Source organism: Lepisosteus platostomus, chromosome 14 (assembly GCF_059453375.1).
Source record: "Lepisosteus platostomus isolate fLepPlt1 chromosome 14, fLepPlt1.hap1, whole genome shotgun sequence".
Taxonomy (NCBI): Eukaryota; Metazoa; Chordata; class Actinopteri; order Semionotiformes; family Lepisosteidae; genus Lepisosteus; species Lepisosteus platostomus.
In genome coordinates this window covers 3,545,233-3,568,573 of record NC_142624.1, presented here as the reverse complement: position 1 = coordinate 3,568,573, position 23,341 = coordinate 3,545,233, and the positions used below count along the sequence as shown (strand labels likewise).

Here is a 23,341-nt window from a genome sequence, read left to right as displayed (position 1 = left end):
TTCCGCTTTTTAATTTCAGAATGCATTTGAACATGATCCCGCGTCCCTTTCTTTTTAGCGCAAAAATGACGTCACGTATGACGTATGCGCGGGCATAGATACATCCGGCAGGACCATAACAAAGCCCGACACACGGAAACCCAAACAAACGGGGACTCCCGTTATTTTGCAATACAGTTAACGATGTCAATTATTGATAGTTTTGAAAATCGAACGTGGCGTATCGAAAGCTCAGCTTACGTCACAATCCTTAAGGCTGCTGGTGTCTTTGTCGGCACTACTTTCTACAATGGAATACCCGGTCACGCAGCGCTGTAGAACAACTCCTAACGCTGATTGGCTCCCGCGGCGGCGTTCACGTGTACTCTTCCCTCTCATTGGATGAGCTGACAGGAGCGGATGAGCGGGGAGGTGTGAGTCAGTGGTTAAGGTTGACGCGGTCAGAAGGGGAAAAAAAAAATCGATAAATTGAGAGAGAGGGATTTTTTTTGTTGTTAATGACGAGAAAGGGGCGGGAAAGCAACGTATTCATTAATACTACAAGATAATACCGACCTCGTTTTTGAGAATTCTCTCAATTTATACTCCGGTAATAAGATTAAAAGACATAACTTTTTTTTTCATTTTAAAAAAGGATGTATTAAACATATTTAGAGGTCTGTATGTGTTATCTGCTCTAGAACACAGCTGCGTTATGAAAATACATTTCTCTCCACGTGTTTTAGGTGTAGCGGTACTTATTCCCCGCAATTAGTCCATGTTAATCCAAATACTGATAACAATAGGTCTTGTTTATATTTTAAAGTCTTTTTGATGTACTTCATACAGTTTTTGAGCGTTTTAAAATGTTTCCTGAGATGTCGTGATAAGGCGGATACAATTTCGTATCCGATAGAGTACCAAATAAAACAACCTTTCGACAAATGATAACAAGGAAATTGTCCACATTAAATAAGAGGGAAAATACCCTTTATTTCACATCGTACCGTTCACGATACATAACCTAAAGGACCTCAGCTAGAGTACATAAAAAAAAGGTGACATCGGATATTTCTGTCACGGAAATCACACCCGCCAGTTGACTAAAAGGGCGCCTGAAACGTTTGAAATTCTGGTTTCATTTCAAAATTCTGGTTGGAGATTTCGGCGCCTTTAAAAAATAAGGGAAAACCCTGCCTTTCCAAACGCGCCGTCGGAACCTGTCGATTGAGCCAAATTAACCGTGCAATGTGAATTCCCCTCCCCAAAATTGGAATAGTTATCGCAATTTCTCTCTGCTCCGCCGTGTACAAAGAACAATAAGCACTTTTCATCGCAGGCACTTCTTTCTGAACCATGATCATGTTTCTGACCTATATATAGTACGGGAGGCTGGACTGTATAGACCCGATCTGGGGTACAGACTCGGGGCTATTAGAGGAAAGTGATATCTGTACCACCTGCTTCTCCTCATCGAAGACTGAAATCAGAGGACAGACAGGCTTTTCCGAGTCAGGGGGATGCCTCTATTTTGGACCTTGGTGCTGGGATACCAGGGCACTGAAAAAAAGGAGGTGACACAGGGATAAATACTAAATCCTTTACCAGGCAAAGGAGGCGTTATTAAACGTGGGGTTGTCTGCATGCTGCACCCAGCGCCAGTTCGAGTCGTCGAGGGCTGGTGTTTGATTACTTCTTGTCTAGACACTGGACAGTGACCTTTCCCCGTCGCCCGACCGGTTAAAAAGAAATTGTGGACTTTTTTTTTTCCACGGACCTGGAGCAGAAGGGGCATAAAAGCCGCCGGTCCTGGCCGGTAATAATAATAATAATAATAATAATAATAATAATAATAATAATAATAATAATAATAATTGCTTACACTTATATAGTGCTTTTCTGGACACTCCACTCAAAGCGCTTTACAGGTAATGGGGACTCCCCTCCACCACCACCAGTGTGCAGCCCCACCTGGATGATGCGACGGCAGCCATAGTGCGCCAGAACGCTCACCACACACCAGCTCTCAGTGGGGAGGAGAGCAGAGTGATGAAGCCAGTTCATAGATGGGGATTATTAGGAGGCCATGATTGGTAAGGGCCAATGGGGAAAAACCATTTTGTCTTGGGTTTGTAAAGAAGGACGGCCGCCCACACGGTCTGTCCGTGTTCATGAGCGACCGCCGGCGGTGTCCGGGATGAGGAGGCGGAGCGGGCCTGCTCGGCTGCGCGCTGTGTTGTGATGGTTAACGTGTTGCAACGGCAGCAACACACAAACCAGTCCTGGAGAAGGCGGAACTGGCTCACGATTGGTGCGCAGCAGCCGTGCCCCCACACACACACACACGGAGGAGCAGGACGAAAACTGGATCCGTTTTTGCAGATCGGTCGGAGCCTGATGGGCAGGGAAAAAAATAGTCTGAAAACACCCTCCTTTGAAAAAAATAAGAAAAAGTCTTGGTCGCTATGGGTGCTGCCCGGCATATAAAAGGCGTGACTGGTTTGGCGTGTAAGATTATTTGGGAGTATAAAAAACAAACAAACAACTACCCCTGTTGAAATTAATCCTTTTCCAAGCAGTTTTAGCAGCTCCGAATCTGCATAGGCGTATAACAGCACCCTCTATAAACGGGTCCCCGGAACAGCATTGAAAACGCAATACAGCTCCCGCCGTTCCTGCCCCGCCGAGTCTGACAGACGTCATATCCAACATCAAAGGACCACCAACACAGAGAAAAGCCATCAGAACGCTTGGAAAGCAGACGTCACACGGCACACACAAACTTTGAGATTTAAGAATAGAGACATAAGGCAGCGAATCCCACTGTTTGCGTTAGAGTTAACGCACGTAATAATAATAACAATAATAATAATAATATTTATTATGTATTAATATTATTTATTATAATATTATTTACACTGTTTCCTCGTACAGTGGGGTGGCTCCTGACTAGGCAACCGGCTTTTTTATTTACATTTTATTTTTCTCAATGCCAGGAGCAACATTACAATTACACCCTCCCCTCTTTCCTGGCCTCGAGAAACACGATCTGTAATCCAGATACACTGAAAAGGCAGAAGGGCTGTATCAGCCGGAAGAGGTCTGTAGCAATCTGTAACGGACTTGTAACACGATTTAGCAACCAAAAACGGCTATAGTTGTAACGAGCGGAACTAGAATGAAACGAGGCATTTGCTCTGCACTAGATGCGCAAACTCACAGACACATAGTACGTGGATTAATATGATAATGATGATTTTCACTGTCACTGAACTTTTAATATTGTATGTATTCTGTATAATGCGAAAAATCCCGTTCAATAAGCATCTTGTTTATTTTTAGCATTCATTATAGTACCATCTTAAACAAGGCTTGATGCATTGCAGTTTTTTTGTGGCGTCCGAGGTTACGTGTAGATCATTTTTCAGTACATCCGAAGATAGTGAGCAGTGAACGTCCACAAGTACATCCTTTATCATGCGGGCCATGTTTACAGTCAGCGTGACTCATATTTAGAATGAAACTTCATGCCTGCATGTAGTGCTTTCTGAATTAATTTTCGTTTACAGACGAAGGTTGCTGCTGTAAAAAGGCACCGTCCCTTTGATGAGACGTGAAACCGAGGTCCAGACTCGCCGTGGTCATTAAAAATCCCAGGGCGTTTCTTGAAGAGTAGGGGTGGTACCCGGTGTCCTAGCTAAATTTCCCCCTGGTTTTACCAGTCATGGCCTCCTAATAACAACCATCTCTGAACTGGCCCCCTCACTCTGCTCTCCTCCCCACCGAGAGCTGGTGTGTGGGGAGCGGACTGGCGCATCATCCAGGTGGGAGCTACACACTGGAGGAGGGGAGTCCCCATTACCTGTAAAGCGCTTCGAGTGGAGTGTCCAGAAAAGCGCTATATAAGTATAAGCAATTATTATTAGAGCTGCTGTTCAGCCCTGAACTTAACTTGCAGTTAACCAGAGGTGCAGGGATGAGCTGAGACATGCAGAGAGCAATGTAGAAGGCAGAGGAATGTGAGAGAGAGATAGAGAGCACACACCCAGCACTGAGCAGCTATCTCACTGCAGCTCCTGCAATGCTTTTGACAGGAATATGCTGCAGTAACTAGTGTTGTTTTTAAATGCAATTAGTGAAGGAAACTGCGGAGGTCTTGTAAAGGTGGAACAGGGGAGACAGACGTGCCAGAGTCATGTGATGGGCTTGAGGGAGTCTCTGAGGTTTACGAGCAGGAATATGTTTGAGGGAAACACACACATACGGGCATGTTTATCTCTCTGTAGCTCAAAACAGCGTCATGATGGACATAAATGTTTTAAAAGACTAAAAACCTCTGTGCTTGAGCTCAAATTAATTTTAAAAATTTAGTCCGTTTTGACAATGGCTGAAGAACGTTTTTAGTTCTGAATTGCCCTGTAACAGAAGATGTTGGAATACATTTTTTTTTTCAAACCCTCTCAGTTTGGAACGGCCAGTTGTGTCTTCACGTCTGGGCACATGGCAATGATCCTGGTGCCTCAATGCTGGGAGCATGAGGGAACAGAGAGGTACCTGTGGGCTGGCCCCTTGAGACACTATACATCTGACTTGTCCTGCCAGCTCTTCAGCTGCACCCAGTAGCTTCAGTGCCAGATGGAGGCGAGGCACATCACTGCAAGCCTTCAAGAGGCCCCCTGGAAGTTGCAAGGACCTGTTTCATCGGGAACAGAGAGAGTCACGGGCACTTCTTTACTCCAAGGGTGGTGGGAGTGTGGAACAAGCTCCCCAGCCATGTTGTTGAAGTCAATACCTCTCGGTCATACCCATTCTCAATTTCCAATAACGTAGATGGGATGCATCACTGTTTCATTTCTCTGTAAAGCAGAATACTATATTTTCTAAATCATAAGATGCACTGAAACACCACAAAGGGGTCTCATATTGCTACTGAATTCAACCACACTTCAACATCACCGAAATGCTTAGGTTTATCCTAACCCTAGGTGGAGATCGAGAGGGTAGAATGAAAATAAGCCACAATTTTCATTATTTATAAGCCACTAAATTTCTTTTATTTCATATTTAACTGAGAACCGCATATCTTTCGCGGGTGACAAACATGGGATATACAGTATTCTCTTCTCAATCCACCTTTATTATTATAGAGCAAAACAGAAATGAGAATATAATAAAAACCATTCTCCTGTGTAGTTTTCATTCCACATTTTTTTAGGCCTGCTTCCCGTTTTCCTTCCTGTCCTAGCTATGCATACTTTTGAAAGCTGTAGAATGTAAATCCTTTCCTGTACTGCAGGAGGATCTGAAAAGCACATGTTTGCTTTCTGAAACTAGTTCTTCATTTTCACAGAAACACTCAAAAGACACGTTTGCATCTGACAGCCATGACCTACGCAGCACATTTAACTGAAAATGTTGTACAGTTTGGCTCAATCGCACTTTTTGACCCGGTTAGCCATAAATATATTTACACCAAAGTATCTGGATGTTGTTCTTGTATTGTTGAGTGTTTTTTTCATTTTCCGTTTTACAGCAACACCAAGTACAATCTGTTTTACTATAATTTAGGAATAAAATTGCAGTATGAGTCACTTGTACTAAGAGTTCGATATAGATCCTGCTCCTGTAAATGATTCAAATAGCACCAAGTCTTGCAGAGAAGAGATTTGGAACCATGATTTGAGAGCAGTTTTGCAAGACAAACTTCTAAAATGACTTTCAGTTCTTTATATAATAACTTAAGGCCCACCCAGCTTTAAGAATCAAGAAAATGAGAAACTTCAAAAGTATACACTGTATGAACAGAATATGAACCGAACAAAACATCTGAACCACAACCAAAATACTGATTAAAATACTGATTACCCTGCATCTCCTCAGCCCACTCCATTCTGGAGGTCCTCTGTTATTCTGGCTTAAATAAAAAGGTGAGATGGGGGCAGGAACAGACTGAACATTAGGTCTTAGAAAGTTAATACATTTCAATGTGGAAACAGCAGGTCACACGACCAGCAGACTGTCTGGGGACAATGTTTGCCAATGTTTCTGTCGCCCCCTGCTGGCTAGTCTGAAGATCGCATCTCTCCATCCTCTGCTCCGTAGAAAAAACAGGTCCAGTAGAAGCAGGTCTCCTAGCCTAGCCCTGGAGAGCCCCAATCCAACTAACCCCACAGGTTATCCTGAAGCTCCTGTTGCTGAGATTACAGACACTTGCAAGTAAATGATCAGTTCAGCAAGTTATTTTTCCTACCATGTGAAATCAGGTCGATGATGGTTAAACGTTCTGCAGACTGTGTTTCAAATCATCTCCAGGTTCCAGTTCAAATGCTACAGGTCTTATCGAAATAGATCATTTATTGTCTGCCTATGAACCATGCTGGGCAGGAGCTCTCCTGGAGCAGAGGTGGAACAAGAAGACGCATTGATCTGTGAGTAGACAGATAAATGCACCTGCTTTGAATGTTAATAAAATGTAATCTTATTTAAACGGAAAACACATGGAAATCAGGGCGTTTTCAGCCCACAAAGACTTGTACACGTGTAGATGGTCCTGCACTGTTGGGATCTGGAGCTTATCGCTCCTTCTACTGCCCAAACTGAACGAACACAATCCCTATCTCGTCTGCGAGCCACCCACGGCCACCTGCTTTTCCACCGTTTAGCTGGAGAGCAAGCTGAACTCCAGGGCCAGCTGGAAGACCGGTTGGGTTCATCTGAGCATTTGAGAATGCTGCCAGGTGATGCATTTCAAAGGAGAGCTCATGACTCCGATTCACGGCACAGGGATCTGCGTGTAAGGCTGCCATCCTTGGCCTTCCCTGTAGTGCTTCTAGCTTGCCAAACCCATTGGGTCTATTGACCTTCACCTCAGCCCTTAAGGACACTTGAATTTGCAGTTAAATTAATACTGGCCAGTTATTGCAGATTTACACTCTACAACTGTGATCTCCTGCTCAACTACTAATCAACTGTCTAAAATGTTGTCATGAGAATAACATCAAGAGGGTTATCAGCTGCAATGGAGACAATTTTGAGCAGGGGCTGAGATACCCCGTTGCAGAATATTTTCCATGGTGATGATGTCATTCAAATGTGCTGGATCTCTATTGTTGTTCCCACCCAACCAAGTAATAATTCCATGTTAAACCGTTTTCTGAAATAATTCGACAAGTTTGATCAGCAAAAGTTGGCATGAATTTCCAAGAAGTAAAACAGCATAACTGGCCAAAAGCCACTTACACAGCACTCTACAAACCTTTACAACTCTAGAAACCTTTCCTGGAACCTTCTTTTCCAACTGACCGGGGTTTAAAAACAGAATGCACACAACGCCTACATGAAACAAGCAAAGGAACTGGTAACATAAAGACGAAAAATACTCATTTGTACAATTCGTGTGTTTTCGTAGCAGTCAGTGCATAGTGTTCAATTCATATTGCAACACTAAAGTTAATGTTCTCAACACAGACTAGAACTGGTGTGTCTGACTACAATCTAGACAAATACTATTCATTACGCATCTTTGCCTGTACAATAAATATAAAAATACTGAACTTGCTGTGCAAGATGCAAGGAGTTTAATAAAAAGCCCCCCCTCTCACACAAACAAAACTCATTATTTGCAATCAAACTCTTTCAGGCACCAGCAATCATGCACTAAAATACAGTTTAAAACCTTCCAGACATGAACACTAAAACAGGAAAAAAAATCTTGCACCTGAATTGGACCCCCTCTTCAGAGGTACGTTGCAATCCTTAATTCCACAAATTGCAATGGAACACCTAATTGGAAGGCTGCAGGCGATTGGGAATTAGGGGATTACTTTTCTGAGTCCACAGCTTTGTTCAGGGGGGGGAAGACAGAAACCTCAGACTAATTCACAACTGAACACAAACCTGGAATGCAAGAGGCATAGCTCCCTGTCTCCATCAAACTCGGGGATCCCCTTGAGGGCAAGCCACATTGAAAATGAGGGTTCACTCGTGTCTTTTCCTATCAGTACCTGCGGTATCTGTTAGGCTTCATCTCTCCCTCCCACCCTCAATTCCAATCTGAAGAAAAGCGGGGCACCAAGCCTTCCTAGTCAATAAGACTAGAACCAGCCCAATTTCTGCCAGTGCCCCACATCAAGAATGGCAACACGTTCTTAAGCAGGACCTCAGAAGACACAGATGAGTTTATGAGTGGAGGTGGATCCTTCTGAGCCTTATCTTTGGGTCATCGGCCACAGGCATCTTTGGCACAGTACGGAGCGGTATTCACTTCCTGCCCTTGTATCCTCCCTGCTTGCAGCAGACGTCTCTCGCTATGGGTCAAGTAAAACGCCGCAGGAGATAAGTAACACAGCGGGCTGCTGGAGAGGGGTGGGAGGAGAGGAATTCGAAGACTGTACACAAAACCTCCGTGTACATACACACCTGGCCTAGCTCGGCTCTCCAAGCTCTGGCATGCAAAGAGGTTCTCTACAGTTCTTTAAGATCACTTTATTGGCCATATACAATTTCTTGCATTAGGAATTCATCTTTTCGCAGACCCCAGCTTGCTCTCCATGAGACACAGACACACAGAAAGGGATCGAGGCTTAGGGTCAGAGCGCAGGGTCAGCCATTGTACAGCATCCCTGGAGCAGTTGGGGTTAAGGGCCTTGCTCAGGGACCCAACGGAGTAGGATTCCTCTGCCGGCCGTGGGATTTGAACCGGCAACCTTCCAGCCACAGGCGCAGATCCTTAGCCACATAGCCTTTCAATCACACAGTACAGTTGAGAACCTGGCTACCAACTATTTCGAGGTGCCAGGAAGAAGGACACCCTGCAGGAGTACAGGGATCGTATTTTCCGCCACAAATGGCAGGTTGGAATAATTGAACAACCTGATCAAGAGGCTGACTTGATTACAGAAGGAACAGCGGAACACTGCACATAACAGCAGAGATCTAGTGGCACCAGAAAGGGACATTTCTTCTAAATAAAAGCAAAGCCAGGCTCTCTTAATTCAGCATAACACCTCCTTGGTTCATTTAACCAATACTTCACCCTGTGCTGCAGCATATCTGTAGTAAGTGCTGATAATAAAAAAATAGTAGTAGTTGCCACCTGCCTCCGCAGAACAGCACATCAGTGGGAAACAAATGAAGCCCTTTCCTACCTATAAAACATTTTGCCATCTTTAAGTAGAAGCTGTGCTGTATCACTGAAAGGTATTTATTACTTCACTCTAATCATTGTCAGACAGATTTATTTTTCATTTGATTGCCTGGAAGTAACAAGTACAACAGAACAACGCACTGCAAATTAAAAAGCCCAGCTTTGGGCCTTCATCATAATCGCCTCCACAAGACATTTTAACACCCTCAATGAAAACCCTGTGCCCATAACCAGTGTGGCATTCCCTGCTGCTTTAAACGAACCCCCACTGTCTGCATAAGCACAGCTTTTCATGCTCTTTCGTGTAACAGCTCTCAGGTTTGAGTCACCCCCTAGTGCACCACGGCTTCATACACACCAGTCGGGCTTGTCCTTCGCCCTGCTAATTCACAGAGAGCCCGTGAAGTACGTCAGAAAATGACCAAGCGCACATATAATCTAGTCAACCGAAATTAATTTTACCAAATGAATGGAAGTAGGAAAGCAGAAGTAGTGCCATTTAGTATACACTTCCGGCGATACCCGAACAAATACCCCTCTAACTCTACCAGCTGGTCAACACTCCTTTCCCCTGCAGGCGGCCGAACGAGACAAGCTCCCCTGCTGGAATATTAACACAGTATGCGGTTGACGTTTTGGGGGAGACGGCAGCCCTTTCGTTAAAGATCTCGCATCGGGCCGGAGGGGGTAGGGGAAGGGGCGCTAGGCAGTCCGCAGGAGGCCCTCGGGCTCGGAGAGGGCGCAGTAGAGAGTGTACCCCAGTTCGTCCACCTCCTCGGGGGTGAGCTCGGAGAGGAGGTTGACGTTGGGGGCCAGGGCGCAGGGGAGGCGGCCGGCTTCCAGATGGCCCACCAGCTCGCGCAGGAGCTGCAGGAAGCGGTCGGCGAGCGCGTCCTGGGCCCAGTCCCCCTCCCTCTCGCTCAGGAGGAGGATGGCGTTGGTCAGCTGGGCGGAGCTGAGCCTGTGGAGCGAGGGGGTCAGCTTGCACACGGCTTTGGCCACCTTGAGGCACAGGCCGCGGCAGCCCCCGTCCTCCTGATCCAGGCCGCGGAGGCGGGCCGTCTCGGCGGCGCGGAAGCTCTGCCGCCACAGGTTCTCGTAGCGCTCCGCCTGCCGGTGAGGCTTGGCGACCAGCGTGACGGCGTCGCCGATCACCACCAGCGGGAGGAAGTCGACGAAGAGCCGGCGGTCCACCTCGTACTGGACCTCCAGCGTGAGCGTCTCCGAGGGCACGACGGGCCTGATGACGTAATCCAGCGCGCTCCCGATGGCCGGCCAGTTGATCGAGCCGGCCACCACCCTGTCGAACGCTTCCAGGACCGTCTTCGGGGAAAGGTAACCCCCCACCACGCAGCGATCCCAGTAGCTTGAGCCCCTGGGGAAGTACTCCAGGTTCTCCCGTCGCACCAGCCAGAAGCCGGGCATGTTCATGATGGTGTCCTCCCCGGGGATGGGCGACCACAAGTTCTTCTCCAGGATCAGAGGGACCATCAGCTGGGCGTGGTCTGCCGTCACCACCTGCGGGACAGAGGCAAGGGATGAACTAACATACAGGCCGTGATTCAGGCTTGGGTGCCGCAAATTGCATAACATCCTGAAAGGTACTAAAATCAAGCCACAGGACCACCTCTGGACCAAGAGTGAAGCTCTTCACCAACCCAGAGAATACCTGGCTCTGTGTTTGCGGGCTTGTACCTCTTCAGGGACCCCCAAATTTAGCCATGTGTGTCACTATTGCTCCCTAAGGCCCTGGAAGGAGGAAAGAGCAGTCCTACTGCATAGCCGTTTGATCAACTTCAGGTTCTTCAGAACGTAATCCAACACCAGGTCCGGGATACCCAGTAAATCTGAACGGACGGACGTCGTCCAAACCCGCAGTTATCAGACGTGAAAAAGAACAAACTCCCATGCAGCTGGAGACTCTTTTCCGTCCCCTGATCCCTGGAGTCACCGAGGTCTCTCTCCCTCTGCGTCTCACTATGTGCAGGAGCGCACATTCAAGAGGAAGCCCTCCGCACAGCCCCCGCGGCAACTCGGCTAGCGTCCCACTCTTGCCTGCAGGTCGTCGTAGAGGCTCCCGCTGAGGTACATTTCCCGCAGGGGCATGTCGGGCATCTTGGCGCGCAGGAAGTTGCGCAGCTCCGCGCAGATGTCGACGGCGGCCCGCCGGGCCGTGGCCTGCTCCTCCTCGGGGATGGCCACCCGCCGCCGGTAGAACCCCCACAGCTTGTCCTGCAGCGAGAACCGCAGCCGCGCCTTCTGGAGGTCGGCCTTGCCTCCGCCGCGACCCCGCGACCCCGCCCGCCTCACCGCGTCTGAGAGGGAGGGAGGGAGCGAGCGAGGAAAAGAAGGGGAGAGTGGAAAGACGGGCAGATGGAGAGGGGGAGAGAAAAAACGGCAGGGCGGGAAAACAAGAGGTACGGGGAGGTGGCGAGGAAATGGGAAGAAAAAGGAGGGAGGAGCAGAGAGACACCAAGACGAAGAGATGGAGAGAAAGAGTGGAAGAGGGGACGAGATTAGCAGGGGACTTCCAAGTTGCTCAGCATATTTCAGATTTATCTGGAATACCAGTTTGGGTGGGATATTCCGCGTTCTGGATTGGGAATAACAACCCACTGCTGGGCGTATGGACCCTGAAGATCCAGAATTCTGGAAATACTACACACAAGAGGTTGACGGACAACTAAAAGAAACCAAGTGCTATCCGACGAGATCAAATGGAATCTGCTACCAAGGACTGGGACTCGCAACTCCAAGACTAAAGCTGGGATATGTCAATCTTTAGATCTGGAACAAGTCACGATACAGTTCAGTAAAATCCCAAGAATGCCTCTGTGTATAGAGACAAGCCTCAGAAACTGGCGTGACTAAGGATCTTTACTGAAGATTGGAAAAACCTCAACTCATATGATGAGCACAAGATTCCGCAGCAAACCCTGGGGAAAAGCACATTACATTCCCATAATACTCTGATTTGTTCTGCTGTACACCGAACTGAATTGCCCTTGAATCATTTCCTCTATTTTCATATGATTTGCGGAGTTCCTTAAAATAAAACCGCACATTGTGGATCACTATGAACTATTCACATCACCTTATCCCAAGCTTAATACACGGACAACACATTATTGTGTTGTCCATTGCACCAAGCAGAGAACAGTTGCAGGTTTTCCCCAATATATACTGCTTATGTCACTCATCGCCTACTTGGACTAAGAGCAAGTTATTTAACGTGTAACACTTGCTCCAAATTCAATGCAATAACAAGAAATTCAAACCCACACCAATCTGTAGTAAAACAGCTTAGTCACCACAGCTAAGGCGTAGATATAGCAGAAGCTGATACTGGTAGCGTATGCACAGCATCTGTGTTTTTCAGCTGAGCTTGATTCAGTGTCACATTATTTTTTTTATTATGTGGGCATGTGGGATGTGTGCATATTTCCCTGTCTGTTCTCCCAGATCTTGGCTACGTACAGCTAGATGAACACATTATTTAAAAGGAACAGGTAAAGGGCCTTCCCATGCTGAAAGGTAAAGAAAAGAAACATTTTGGCCACAGAGCCATCTTCAGGTGTCACCTGCAGCAGCACGGAATGACACTTTACTTGTTCCTGAGTAGCCGACACACCTTGACTTGGCTGCCTATTCAAAATCATAAAAAAAAAACACGGTAGATGACAATTACACATCCACAGCCGCTTCCTGACAGTGTGGCACGCTGCCCGGCACATGTAATATCAGCCTGCTTTTTGCTTGGGTTGCTACAAACGCATACAACATTCTAGGACAAACACTTGTTGTCTGAATTTCACCCACTAAAGACTCGGAGCAACCATCCTCCGGCCTGCTTGTCTGTGAACTAAGAATTGTGAATTAAGCAAAGCAAAAAGTGTATATATATATACACGCTAAATACAGATGGGGAAAACATGGTGGAGGTGACAATGTTTTGGCAACAATAGGTTCCTAGGTCAAATTCAGGCTCTTACCATGTGGTGTTGCTTAACCTAATGTGTCATCAGCAGATGAGACAACCAAGGTCCTGCTGCAAGTGATCTTACTGTGACTGTTAATGTTTGATTCTCCCTCTAATATCTACAAATACCTTTGGAAAAAATGCATCTGCACAACTCTGCATCATTACCCTAATATGGTACGAAAGTCGTCTCAGGATTTTAAACACGCTTACAACCTCATTTTCGAAACCTTCCAACTTGCAACAGAACTTTATCAAGGTCCAGCAATACTTACATCACATGGAATGAAATTTTTGGACAGATTCACTGATATTCCAATGGCCACAAGTCAGTGTATGTCTAAGCCAGAGGCAAATATCAGGATAAAAAGGTATCCTATACTATAAAAAGATACTATAATATCAGTTATAGTCATCTTAACATGAATTGATTTTCTTTTTCAATAAAGTCAATTTCACCTTTTGACTTTATTGAAACTTACACAAAACGCTGGCTACCTCAGACTTCTTTGCAAAAGAAACTGAAAAATGTGCTTTTTGGCTGCCGATTACAGCAGAAAAAAACGAGAATGAACTCACAAAAGTGCAAAGATTGAAGGACGTTTTCTAGGACGCAATTTGAGGAGGAGGAGAGGGGGAGCTTACTGGGTTCAAACGCGTTGGGGCTCGTCGGTAAAGTCTGCAGCGAGCGGCTCGTGTTGGTTTTCATATCCTGGGTCAGCAACCGTGGCGACGACCCCAGCCAGCTAGGCTCCTCCCAGCTCCTTTTACCCGCTGGGTCCATCTTGGTGGGGCTGGCAGGGGCACTGATTGCCCGATCGTACATCTGAAAAAGTCCGAGGGCACACATTTCTATCTCCCCAGCTGCCAATCTGGTCCTCCCAGCTGCAGAAGGAAGTGAACAGGTGTACAAGCCACTTCCATCATTTTCAAAACGCAGAATTAAGGTATTTTCCATCTATCCATTTTTGAACAGTTTCTTCCAATTCAGGGTGGGAGGGGAGCCAGAGCCTATCCCGGTAAGCAACAGGCACAAGGCAGGGTACACCCTGGATGGGACACCAGTCCACTGCAGGACACACACTCACACACCCTGGATGGGACGCCAGTCCACTGCAGGACACACACTCACACACCCTGGATGGGACACCAGTTCACTGCAGGACGCACACAGACACACACTCACACACCAAGACCAATTAAAGCATCTCTTTAGTATGTGAACATGAACACGGGGAGAACATGCAAACTCCACACAGACAGCACCCCAGGTCCGGAAGAGCACCCAAGGCCCCAGCGCTAACCACTGCACCTCCCTGCCGCCCTCAAGACAGACCCGTACCCCCAGGCTGGGCGCTCACCCTCTTCACAGCCAGCGTGGCGATGCCCAGCATGGCCGCCCCCCCGACCCCCAGCACCAGCTTGGCGTTGGACAGCACGAAGTCTAGGGCCGTGCCCAGGCCGTTGTCATCCTTCTTCCCCTTCCGGTCGCCGCTCACCCCCGCCATCTCGCCCCGCCAGCCCAGGGACCTGCCGGAGAGGAGCCAAACCGCGTCACTGCCAGACACAGGCGCGTCCCGTCTCACTCTGCTCCTTCGCCAGCAACCATATCACCCTGCAACTCCCAGCTGGCAGCCCTCTGGAGCTCAGCAGGTGTGAGCCTGGTCAGTACCTGGAGGGGAGACTCCTGGGAAAAACTAAGGTTGCTGCTGGAAGAGGTGTTAGTGGGGCCAGCAGGGAGCGCTCACCCTGCAGTCTGTGTGGGCCCTAATGCCCCAGTATAGTGATGGGACACTGTACTATAAAAAGTCGCCATCCTTCAGATAAGATATAAAACCAAGTTCCTGACTCTCTGTGGTCATTAAAAATCCCAGGGTGTTTCTCGAAAACAGTAGGGTAGTGTAACCCCAGCGTCCTGCCTAAATTTCCCATTGGCCCTTACTAATCATGGCCTCCTAATAATCCCCATCTATGAACTGGCTATGAACTCTGATCTCCTCCCCACTGAGAGCTGGTGTGTGGGTGAGTGGACTGGTGCACTATGGCTGCCGTCGCATCATCCAGGTGGTGGTGGAGGGGATCCCCATTACCTGCAAAGTGCTTTGAATAGAGTGTCCAGAAAAGCGCTATAAAAGTGTAAGCAATTATTAATTCATCATTCTCAATTCGGGGGCACCCAGTCCTGGTCCTGGAGGGCCGGCATCTCTGCCTGTTTTCATTCTGACTCGGCACTGAAGCTAAACCAGCTGGTTACTGGCTTAACTGGACCATTTCGATGGCTTGTCCCGCCTCCTCCAAGTGCTGCTGCTTTAAAGGGACTTAGAAAACCTGCAGACCAGCCCTCCAGAACCAGGACTGGACTCCACTGCTTTAAACAGACGAACTCTGTGAACGTGTGAAAACAATTAGGTGCAAAATAGGGATGGAAAATCAGACAGGATCTGGATCTGTGTCGGATTTCATGAGTGACAGATGCTCAAAATGGTCAAGATCACTTCCACTGACCGGTGACAAACCAGTTAAAATTTACCACGAGGTAAAATTTCTTCTTGTTTTTCTGAAGACCGATTCTTAGGGCACTACGTCTGAGAACCAGTGGAGAAAATGTCCTTATTTTCGATAAACTGAAAGCATGTTCTATAGTTTTTCTGGTTTTCCTGCATATATGGCAACTTTATGAACATTATGCAATGCATCTATTTAATGTGGAAATGTGGTTTCCGGACAAGGTAACAAGTTTTTCCTACCTTACTGACCTACAAGTTCCTTTCCAGGAGCTATTCACTTCCACTGGGCGTGCCTCAGCGTCTTCCAGAGACTCCTATCCAAGCAGACAGCTTTATATAAATCATATCGAGGACAGATCCTGAGTGTTAACAGTCCCGAAACAGAGGGGAAAAAAGGCACTGAGCTTAATGAGCGTCCGGCTCTAGGAGAGGAGCTTCAGTAAGTATAAAAACAAATAATCCATCCATGGGTTCTATACTTAAAGCTTATTTTAAGTCCTTTCTTATTAGAAGAAGGTTACAAAATACTTACAAAAATCAAAAGGAATAAAAAAAACACCGAAAGGTCCAGGCAGTTTGGTTCCAAAGACCTCGATAAAACTGAAAACCTGTGTACCAGCCTTGCAAATACTGGCTGTCATGAGCAAAACAAAAAACAGAGAGATGGTCCCAGAAGTGTATTTCTTTCCAGGCGCGGGCCTAGTATATCTCCTTGACAACTGAAACGTGTTCCCAAAGCATCATGGGTTCTCGGATGGCAAGGGCAGCTGGGATACGTCAGGCCCCGAACATGCAGAACCAGCCCCAGTCGCGTGGCCCCCCTTGGGCTCTCTACACCAGGCCGCCCAGCCGGCTGCTGAGGAAGAACTGGCCCCTCTGCAGGGCGCGCTCCTTGTCACCGGGGGCCGTGAGGCCCTGGCAGCGGCGGAACTCCCGGGCCACCGCGCGCCGGTAGTAGTTGCGGTCGGTGTGCTGCAGGTGGTGCCCCGCGCGCAGCAGCGCTCTGTACAGCTCCAGGACCGCCGTGCGAGACCAGCCACCCATCGGCGTCGCGGCGGAGAGGCGAAGACCCAGAGAACAGACCCCACTCCTCTCCCTGACCTGCAACGGAGGCGCAGAATGAGGTCACTCGAAAGCAGGGTCACAGTCTCCCCGTTCCTAATCCACCTGAGCAAATCACTGGGTAACTAACCCATACATCCTCTTATCACTGGGTAACTAACCCATCCATCCTCTTATCACTGGGTAACTAACCCATCCATCCTCTTATCACTGGGTAACTAACCCATCCATCCTCTTGCCTAGTCAGTGTTCACAGCCTTTTCAGGTTAAGCTCAAACGGATTTCCAAATTTGACAAAACTCTTGTCAAACTCTTCCCAAACTCTTGCTGTGTCTGACGCAATGTTTTGAAAAACCATTTAAGATCCGTTTAAGATCAGAACGTCTGATAGACTGTGTTGACACACAGCTTTCACTGAAATTCTAGATAAGATCACTTTATTGGCCATAGACAATTTCTTGCATTAGGAATTTGTCTTTTCGCATACCACAGCTTGCTCTCCATGAGACACACAGGTAGAGAGAGAGCCTGGGGTCAGACCGCAGGGTCAGCCATTGTACAGGGGGTTAAGGGCCTTGCTCAGGGGCCCAATGGAGTAGGATTCCTCTGCCGGCTGCGGGATTTGAACCGGCCCCAATACACTCAGTACAGGGGTTCTAAAATGCCTTCCAATATCAATACACTGTCCTGCATCCCTGAAAGCTAAACCATGTACAGGTAGCTTACTCGATCTCTTTCTCCTAGAGCAGCGAAGGCTTCTTAGCATGTGAAACTGACATTCAAAGTCCTAAAATCGACAAAGTCACTGCGATGTCAAAAACAGAAACCCAAACGATTAAAAACAGAACCTTCGTGCACAAAGGACACTGTTGCACAAAAACATTCTTGGGGCTTGTTTTCTCAAAATGCAATGAGCAGTAGCCCTGCATTAGTTAACCTAAGTTAACAACTCCAAGATCAGCGTTCATCATGGTCTGGATAACTATGACTTGGTGTTTGGGATGAGCTGCGTTGTGGAAGCTGGCAAAAACAAGCTGTTTGATCAAATACCTAGCTTTGAACCAAAAGAGCAAGGCTCAAAGGGCTTGTAGTACAGAATATCAATTAGCACTGGTCAGTTGTTAAACACGTATATTCGTTCAGAACGTTATAGACAGAACCGTAAATCTATTGCTTATTCACGGCGTCTAAGAGTCTTGGCTTTACCACAGCGCTAACAGAGGGACTAAACTTTAGCTTCTTGCAGCTGACATCTGAAACGTTCGCGCATTTTCAATTTAACGCTTTAAACCAGGGTAGTTATAAAGTTAATGTCCTGCTCAGATCTGAACCGAATTTGGATGCATCTAAGGCAACTGTTGATGCATTTCATGCATTGCAACCTCAGCACGATAGAAAAGAGGAGCCTGTCCAAAACAAACGTTAAATTGTTCAACCTCATAAATTCTGGCACCGGCGCTTTTAACATTTGTTTTGGCTTCAACTAAATTGATCGGCTTTTTTTTGCTGCATTTCCTTGCCAGTTGAACTTCACCACCATCACTGTAAACGGGCTCAAGGGATACTTGATGGAAAGATAACTTTATCTTATTGAAATAAATGGGATTTCCGTTTCAGCGTGAGACATAGCTATAAGGACATTACAGCGAAATTTGAAAAAAGACTTCTAAATGCAATCTTCCCCGTGACACTTCTTACAAAACTAGAAACGCAGTCCTGTAGCGAAATGCCCTACTAATCGCAGGAATGCGAGCTCGTCTTTTAGGAGACAGAACTGAGCAGAGCAGCTCATCTGAGGCAAGAGGCGGACTGCATTGTATGACCTTTTTCGTTTTCCCAAGGCAACACTGAAACAAACAGGCGAAACAGACGCCTGAAAAGTTTTGTTACGAGGGTGAGGGGGGGGGGGAAACCTAATCTTTGCAAATCAAGAAATAAGGGTGGCTTACTTTAAAACCTGTTTAAAAACCGCGTAACCTCTCTCCTTCACCACCGCTGCCACTCATCATCCAGGGTGAGGAACGTGAAACAGGAAGAAGATGGCTGGACGACGGCAAGCGAAGAGAACTGCTTCCGGGGCAGCCGTATTATTCCGAGTATAGGCGGTGCCCATTTTTCTTGCAAAAAAAAATATCCTTAATTAAAATTTTAGAGAGTATTCTAATTTAGAGTGGAAAAACTAATTTTAAGATTAAAACAATATTCAAAGTAAGAAATATCTGCATGGCCTTTAATAATTCTAAGAATAATTTCTGTGGGGTAAAATACTTTTCATGCACAAAACGGGTGCGTTTTCTTCTACTTGATAATTTTAGCATTAAGCTGTACGTTAATAACCTGTTGTTCTGTAATATTTTAAATATTTTGACATGAAATAAAATGCTTAACATTCAGTAACCGCAGTATAATCGCTGGCCATACAAGACTTGTTGTGTTGTGTCGCCTTACGCTTGCTCACTAAGGGTTCAGGCCCGGAAATCTGTAAAGCTGCTTTGTGACCATGTCCATTGTAAAAAGCGCTACACAAATAAAACTGAATTGAATTGAATTGAATTGTTATCAGTCTTCTCATGTCTTTCACCATTAACACTTGTTGGTTATACGCTCATATTCTGAAAGATGTTAGCCTGTTAGATCCCTCATTTATGACCCAGTGCTGAATACAGAAATAAAAATGCACACGTTCCAATTTAATCAACCTTTAGAAGCAAAATCAAATGCAATTGCTTCCTATAAGACAATGCTAGTGTCGTTTGCTGGTCTATGGTGCACTGGTGGTTCTGATTAAAAGACCCTGTAGCAGGGGACCTACAGTATATAAAGGGTCCCAACACCCTTTATAATTACTAGGCAAAGTAGTTGGCTACAAAGCAAAGGGTAGTTCCTGAATCTAGGGGTCACCAATCCATGATAATAGGACAGAAATTCATTCATTTGGAAAAATTGACAAAGTTTAGGTGAGGATTGAAATGAAAGCCAGGAAAATTTAAATCTTCACTCCTTATTGATACATGTCAAGCTGAAGATGTCTCACAACTAGTCTTCTTCCCTGGTAAGGTAAATAATGCAGTGACTGTCAGATAATGATATCTGTTTGATCTTTTGCAGGGGTTCTTGAGAAGATGTTGGTCACTATCTCTCATTTAAGCCAGGGAACAAACTGGAAAAAAAGGAAAATGAACAGAACTATGTATTTTTTAGAAGAACAGTATCTCAAAAATGCCTGAAGTATTGGTTTAAGTTTTATTTCTTATATACATTTTTTAAAATTTGAAACCATGTTTACAGTGCTTTCGTTTAGTATGCAGTGGCTTGTCAGATCTCTCTTATTGACAGTAACATTTTTGTGAGGCACAATTTGCTACCAATCACTTTTGCACTTTTGTACATTTTTATTTCAACTCCAAAGCTCATTAGTAAAGAGATATGCACTTTATAGGAGAGATAAAGAAAACCCAAGAAGGAAATGAATATTTTTGGATTTAAGTCTCATAAACACAAACAATTCAGGCTAACAAATCTGAGCTGAAAACCTCATTTCCAAATACTCCGACCATGTGTGGGAGTTTGTTCTTTTCAAAAAGAAATACATAGGTGACAAGTAAAATATCTTGCACCATTAATTTCTATTCGCAATCCCTCCAAATGTTGATGATCACATGTGATCTGTGATCTAAACATTCTGATAGCTTTCTTGCTTATCAGAGAGCCACTATACTTGCAACTGATCCTGTTAATTCTCTCATGACATTTTAGACGTCAATTAGAATTGATGAGTAAGACTTGACAATGAATATAATCCGCATGTTTTCATCCAGCGAGGGACAACACAGAGCCGGAATGCCTTTGGACTGAGTGTGGCTCCCATCCTGAATTCCAGACTGGGCTCTTCTCCAGCAGGAGGAGAGAAACTAAATCTCTGGAGCAGGGAAGTGAAGAACAGGAACAGCTCCATCTGAGCCAGCTGGTTCCCCAGACACCCTCTTCCCTAGAAAAAAAAACAGATAAAATCTTGTCTTTAGAGCTGCATAGCACGACATACTAACTTGATTAATGCCATTGTGTCTCTGAGAGGGTTCTACAGGCTGAAAAACAGTCATTCACACTTAGGCAACAGTGTGGGGCAGTGATGAGGACTTGGGCCGTGTAACTGAAAGGCTGCAGGTTCATATCCACTTTAGTGCAAAGCCCAGTTGTGTAGATGGGTACAAATGTAAGCAGATTTGTTAAAAAAAATAATAATAGTGAAACAATCAGCATTGTTGAATTAGCATTTGTTCTCGGTGTATACAAGACATTATTAAAACAAAAATCATTTGATTGCCTAACTGGAAAAACATATCCTTGTCACAAACTTATCTTTTAGCTTCCTAACTGCTTATAACCCTGGCAAGTGGAAACATACCAGTGGGCATCTATAGGTCAGTGGACAAGTACAGCTCATGTCTTAAATGCAGTAAAAGGGAAGTTTAATGTTCTGCACTGTAACTGTAAGCAAAAAACAAAAAGTCCAAATAAGGTGTTCTTTTTCTCTACCCAAGCTTGCATGAGAACCGATGGTTCGTTTTAGGGATTTGGTAATCTGTGTCAAAAGTGGGAAGCTTGTCCATCACTGAGTATAAAAAGCGCTGAGCAACGTTTTTCAGAGAGACTAACTTCTGCAAGCTGCTCTCCCGTATGCAAGCGAAATAAACTACTCTTCTTTCACCAACATCAGAATTGTCATTTTATCTGATACTACAATTTGTCGCTGCGAGCAGAATCCTCCCACCTGAAGGGAACTCCAGTCTGTCGGTGGAGAGAAAAAGTTGGGCGCCGCTACTAAATGAGGTAAGGACTCCTCTTTTCTAAAAAGTCCCTTCTCCTCTCCACACCACTGAGTGGGATTTTCTCAACACTGAAGCGAGGACCGCGAATGCTTGGGTTGTTGGGGGGGTACCCGAGGGGTACCAGGGCCTACCAGAGTGTACCAGGGCCACGCGGGCTGGGATAGAGGGGTTTCGAATAATACCCCACCCATTTGAAGACAGAAATGCACAGTAAAATCAAACGTGAGTGGTTTGCGTGGGTCTGGGAAAATGAGCTGGTGTAAAGTTAACAGAGGTCTCTGACTGGGTGTCACAGAAAAAGAAGTTGAAAGAGATAGAGGAGAAACTAAAAAAAGAAATATGGCCTGTCTGACCGTACCTGGAAGGAGCCAGAGTGTAAAAAGGTGTATGAACATTGGAATAAAAACAAACAGACCAAAACCAGGCTGATTCTAGGAAAACACCTTAGATGTAGACAGACCACAAGTGAAAAAATGGGATGGGACAAGGTACAGAAGTCCTTAACTGAGAAACTATGGTAGAACAGGTGGATACACTGACTGAAGAAAGAGATAAGCTACAAAGCAAAGTAGAGACAAAAGACTCTCAAAAAGCGGAAGAAAAGAAGATGGAGGGGGAGGGCAATAAGCCTCTCAAACTATATCCAGATTTGAGACCTTTGCAAACAAGGAACGATAACCCCTGGGATAAGTATCCCGACTGGCTGTATGGGGGGCGTGGATCTGACTGGGATGATACGTGGTACGACAGAGATAAAAACAGCCAACTTATTTATTCCCTACCAGAAAACAGGCTGCAGATGAGGTAGGTTCAGATGAAGAAAAATTGAGTGAGGGAGAGGAGGGTCCTTCTCCTTCCAGGGTGATTTCTCAGAGAAAGGAGAAGGTCCTGATAACCGAATATTAGGTCAAACTGGAAGATGTTGATCGATGGACCAAGGAAGTTCCTCACCCTAAGGCAGGGATGCAACAGACCTGGACAGCTCTCCAAGAGTTAAAAGATATGTATGGCATAAAACCCATTGAGGCAGCAATGATTTTAAGGAGAGTTGGAGAGCAGCGGACTGGGCAGTTGGATGTGATATGTGGGATTAATGGTGAGGCAAGAAAGAGAATGAGGATGAGGATGTATCAGATTTTACTGAACCGTTTATCACTTTATGGATAGAATATTCCGGGTTGGCAGATAAGAAGGAAGTCAATGAGGACACCTCATCCATTATAAAACAGATCTACATGGGAGGGTTGAAAGCAGATGTTTCTAAGACTATTATGTGAAGTCGCCCGGACCTTAAGGAGAGTGAGGAACGATTTGAGACACTCATTAGAGAAGCCCACAGGATTGAAAGTAGTCAACTGGAGTAGGGGGGTGTAGGGGGGAGTCCCGATGTTGGTTAAAGAAGAGTCGTTTATTACGCATGCATGCTGGAGAGTAGCTTGCCACAGTCAGTCTCTCCGCACAGTTATAAAGTTAGTCTTTTTATACAGTGTAACAAACAAAGTAATAGCACATATGACTTGCCAACTGTCGACTCAGTCCTTTCCAATCTTATGCTGGTCTAACAGAAAACCCCCTCCTTAGACGGCACTTTGCCAGAACTCAGCATTCACAAAACAGGATGTTACAGGTTCCGCATAGACGTTATGTGAAATCATATGGTCAGAAGATAAGGACGAATGTGGGCTTTTGGACATGTCCCTTGTCACTTTCATGGCAAACAACCACCCTATACAAAACCGCACAGGATTGGCCTTGAAGCTGAAGTTGGTATTAGGCCAGTAGTGCAGAGATGAATGGAACAGGGCATCATTAGAAGGACCCACAGTAAAAGCAATAGTCC

The 23,341-nt window shown here is 45.8% G+C and overlaps 3 protein-coding genes across 4 annotated transcripts in view; 1 reads left to right on the top strand and 2 right to left on the bottom strand.

The window, feature by feature from the left end:
• Nucleotides 1-5,001: 5,001 nt before the first annotated feature.
• mief1 (mitochondrial elongation factor 1) lies at nucleotides 5,002-15,996 on the bottom strand. 2 transcript variants are annotated; one of them, XM_088606587.1, is made up of 5 exons: nucleotides 15,860-15,996; nucleotides 14,465-14,633; nucleotides 13,749-13,929; nucleotides 11,180-11,439; nucleotides 5,002-10,642 (listed from the first exon to the last, which is right to left on the bottom strand). In XM_088606587.1, exons 2-5 carry the CDS (start codon nucleotides 14,609-14,611, stop codon nucleotides 9,827-9,829), a joined length of 1,404 nt encoding a protein of 467 aa, XP_088462713.1. In that variant the 5' UTR covers nucleotides 14,612-14,633; nucleotides 15,860-15,996; the 3' UTR covers nucleotides 5,002-9,826. The 2 variants fall into 2 exon arrangements, with proteins under 2 accessions (XP_088462713.1, XP_088462714.1); XM_088606588.1 differs by having other exon boundaries at nucleotides 15,851-15,918.
• A 445-nt stretch (nucleotides 15,997-16,441) lies between these two features.
• LOC148648737 (mitochondrial ribosome and complex I assembly factor AltMIEF1-like) lies at nucleotides 16,442-18,760 on the bottom strand. Its single transcript, XM_088606589.1, has 2 exons — nucleotides 18,622-18,760; nucleotides 16,442-16,711 (listed from the first exon to the last, which is right to left on the bottom strand). Exon 2 carries the CDS (start codon nucleotides 16,652-16,654, stop codon nucleotides 16,442-16,444), a length of 213 nt encoding a protein of 70 aa, XP_088462715.1. The 5' UTR covers nucleotides 16,655-16,711; nucleotides 18,622-18,760.
• A 2,588-nt stretch (nucleotides 18,761-21,348) lies between these two features.
• The window catches only part of LOC148648735 (uncharacterized), a 29,508-nt gene continuing 27,515 nt past the window's right edge, over nucleotides 21,349-23,341 (top strand). Inside the window, exon 1 of the mRNA XM_088606582.1 lies at nucleotides 21,349-21,502. Coding sequence (XP_088462708.1) covers nucleotides 21,498-21,502 — 5 coding nt within the window. The 5' untranslated portion in view covers nucleotides 21,349-21,497. The remainder of the gene's footprint in view (nucleotides 21,503-23,341) is intronic.

Excerpts from the sequence above, each read along its gene's own strand:
- mief1 (XM_088606587.1), bottom strand. The coding sequence starts at position 14,611 with ATGGCGGGGGTGAGCGGCGACCGGAAGGGGAAGAAGGATGACAACGGC. Across the intron at positions 13,930-14,464 it reads CCACGCTGGCTGTGAAGAGG|ATGTACGATCGGGCAATCAG; the intron begins GTGAGCGCCCAG and ends GGACTTTTTCAG. Across the intron at positions 11,440-13,748 it reads CCCCAACGCGTTTGAACCCA|ACGCGGTGAGGCGGGCGGGG; the intron begins GTAAGCTCCCCC and ends CCTCCCTCTCAG.
- LOC148648737 (XM_088606589.1), bottom strand. The coding sequence starts at position 16,654 with ATGGGTGGCTGGTCTCGCACGGCGGTCCTGGAGCTGTACAGAGCGCTG.